At 55.5% G+C, this 3,179-nt stretch overlaps 1 protein-coding gene across 1 annotated transcript; it reads left to right on the plus strand.

Moving 5' to 3' along the window:
• Positions 1-1,115: 1,115 nt before the first annotated feature.
• Positions 1,116-2,755, plus strand: K444DRAFT_554846 (carbohydrate-binding module family 42 protein; the record flags this gene model as incomplete). Its single annotated transcript, XM_024876674.1, has 1 exon — positions 1,116-2,755. One exon carries the CDS (start codon positions 1,116-1,118, stop codon positions 2,634-2,636), a length of 1,521 nt encoding a protein of 506 aa, XP_024741467.1. The 3' UTR covers positions 2,637-2,755.
• Between the last annotated feature and the right edge of the window lie 424 nt (positions 2,756-3,179).

The raw sequence follows: 3,179 nt of genomic DNA on the forward strand, positions 1-3,179 counted from the left end.
ATAAGCTCGAATAGTAGCCGCTGCCACGAGGGCAGTGAACAAGATAGACTTCAAAGTCCGAGACATTGTACAAGGGGTATGATGAATGCTGACGGAGAGGAATGAACGGGGCGGACAACAACCCCCCGTAAGAGAGGGGTTTGTGAATTTGAGATGAGCACTAAGAGTTCGCCGATTCGTGGAAACCACCCACTAGCTTCCATTAACATGAAAGGTTCAAGAATCTCAACGGGAAGTATCATCTTTTCGATTGGAGGATGCGGTCTGCAGGGTTTGGAGGTCGTCTGATGTATTCTACTTCGGAAGGAGGGTGTTTCTATCATCGAAGCTGAGCCCGAAGGCTATCGCCCTTCCCGCCATATTTGTTCAGGGGAGCAGCACATTATTGTGGGGAGACAAAAAAGATTCCCCGCATTAAGGAAGTAGACTGCCGGCAAAGATATAGCCACACAAGTGTGTTGCTAACGCCTTAGATGACTCGCGGACTGCTATTACACCTTGATGCCCCGTTACTTGCAGTCTCCGCAGAGTGCATGAGCGCTGTGGTAGGTTCCGTAGTTCTCCAGGTCGATCACAACTGTTTAACCAATTGACAGTGCAGGCGGCCACATTTTCGTACGCTACCTTCTAGCTTCACGATCCCCGCGATCCGGAGGGGCTGCCGTTCCTGGATATAGCGCTGCGGGGTGCATTGCCCTGGATCGACCTCCACGAATGAAAACCTTCTTCTTCCACCATAAAACGTTTTTGACCAAGTGGAGATAAATACTGCACCTGAAGTCCGTTCACGCGCTCCAATCGCAGGCCTTTATCAACATCTAGTCCACACGCTCCAATGGCCGCGCCGCCCGGAAAGTCATGCGCACGATGATGAGGATCGTGTGTTGTGTTGATTTCGAAGGGAGGAAGGCTGCCAATGTACTGTAGCATTAGCACATATACTCTGTCTATAATTATTGGAGGAAAATCCTCACTGCTCTAGAAGATGGGAACCAGACAGGCCAGACACCTCGCGGCTTTAAAAGCTACGATGTAGCCGTTCTGCTTCTTGTCGAAGAGCAAAACGCTCACAGTCGTGCCCGATCCCACCGTTCCTCCCCCAAAAGTGATCAAACATGTTCTCGAGATCAAACGTCGAACGCACCTGCGTACTCGCTCTCAGCCTTGTCGCTACGGGCTCCCTTGTTGCTGCTGGACCCTGCGACCTCTTCTCTTCCGGGGGCACGCCCTGCATTGCCGCGCACAGCACCACTCGCGCCCTGTACAGCGCCTATGCAGGCTCACTCTATCAGGTGAAACGTGGCTCCGACAATACCACGACCAACATCGCGCCACTGTCCGCGGGTGGTGTTGCCAATGCCGCCGCCCAAGACACCTTCTGCGCCAGCACGACCTGTCTAATTACGATTATTTACGACCAGTCCGGCCGCGGTAATCACCTCACCCAGGCGCCGCCCGGAGGCTTCAGCGGCCCGGAATCCAATGGCTACGACAATCTGGCCAGTGCGATTGGGGCACCGGTCACGCTGAACGGCCAGAAGGCGTACGGCGTCTTTATATCGCCTGGCACCGGCTACCGCAACAATGCTGCAAGCGGCACAGCTACCGGCGACGCGGCGGAGGGCATGTACGCGGTCCTCGACGGGACTCACTACAATGGCGGCTGCTGCTTCGACTATGGCAACGCCGAGACGAACAGTCATGATACGGGCAACGGCCACATGGAGGCCATCTACTTTGGCGACAGCACCAGCTGGGGCTCTGGCTCCGGCAGCGGCCCTTGGGTCATGGCCGATCTGGAGAACGGCCTGTTCTCTGGCCTCAGCGCTGGCAACAACGCGGGGGACCCGTCGATCTCCTACCGCTTTGTGACTGCAGCTGTCAAGGGGGAGCCCAACCAGTGGGCGATCCGAGGCGCCAATGCTGCGTCCGGCGCGCTGTCGACGTACTACAGCGGCGTGCGCCCAAGTGTGTCTGGCTACAACCCGATGAGCAAAGAGGGCGCCATCATTCTCGGCATCGGCGGCGACAACAGCGTCAGCGCGCAGGGCACGTTCTACGAGGGCGTGATGACCTCCGGCTACCCATCCGATGCCACCGAGAACGCGGTGCAGGCCAACATTGTCGCCGCCAAATACGCCACGACGGCCTTGACCAGCGGCCCGGCCCTCACTGTGGGTTCCTCGATCTCGCTGCGGGCCACCACGGCCTGTTGCACGACCCGCTACCTCGCACACACCGGGTCCACCGTCAACACCCAGGTCGTCTCGTCGTCCAGCACCACCGCCCTCAAACAGCAGGCCAGCTGGACCGTCCGCGCCGGCCTGGGAAACAGCGCCTGCTTCTCGTTCGAGTCCGTGGACACCGCCGGGAGCTACATCCGGCACTACAACTTCGCGCTCCTGGTCAACGCCAACGACGGCTCCAAGCAGTTCCACGAGGACGCCACGTTCTGCCCGCAGGCCGGCCTCAACGGCCAGGGCAACTCGATTCGATCTTGGAGCTATCCCACCCGCTATTTCCGCCACTACAGCAACGTGGGCTATATCGCGAGCAACGGAGGCGTTCACACGTTCGACGCTGCTACCTCATTCAACGACGACGTGAGCTGGGTGATTAGCACCGGCTTTGCTTGAGTCCTGTCCAAATCCATATTGAAGTATCGGCGCACCTCGTGCCTTACTAATCATGTCCTCTACCTGTTCGCTCGTTTATTGTATCTATGCACTAGAATAGGAAAAGACATAAATAAAATCATTGTACATATTGTAAAAGTTAACAATATTTCTTATTTTGCGCACCTTGACTAGCAATTGGCGGATTTCACGCAAGACGTTTTGTAGGCTGTGAGGGTAGGTTATTAGAGAAAATACTTTTGCAGCTATTTCGCGAGATATGCAGGTCAAGTGCTCTGCGGCAGCTGAAGATTGGAGGCTTGGGGCAGAATCTTAATTCCGGCAACAAAAAGTCCAGCTTCCGCAATAGAAGCGGCGAAACACTGTTCTGGACGTCTATCTGGGGATGAAAGACTGAAAGAGAGGTATGCCAAGCTCTTTGCTGCACGAAACCGGGTTTTCATGCTTCACTCCACCCAAAATCGCCCACGCCCCTTCTCCAAGCATCTGCTGTTACTTAAAATCTTTACTCTCTCCTCAATTCTTATATATGTAAGGATAGGA

This window comes from Hyaloscypha bicolor (assembly GCF_002865645.1).
Source record: "Hyaloscypha bicolor E unplaced genomic scaffold K444scaffold_19, whole genome shotgun sequence".
Lineage (NCBI taxonomy): Eukaryota > Fungi > Ascomycota > Leotiomycetes > Helotiales > Hyaloscyphaceae > Hyaloscypha > Hyaloscypha bicolor.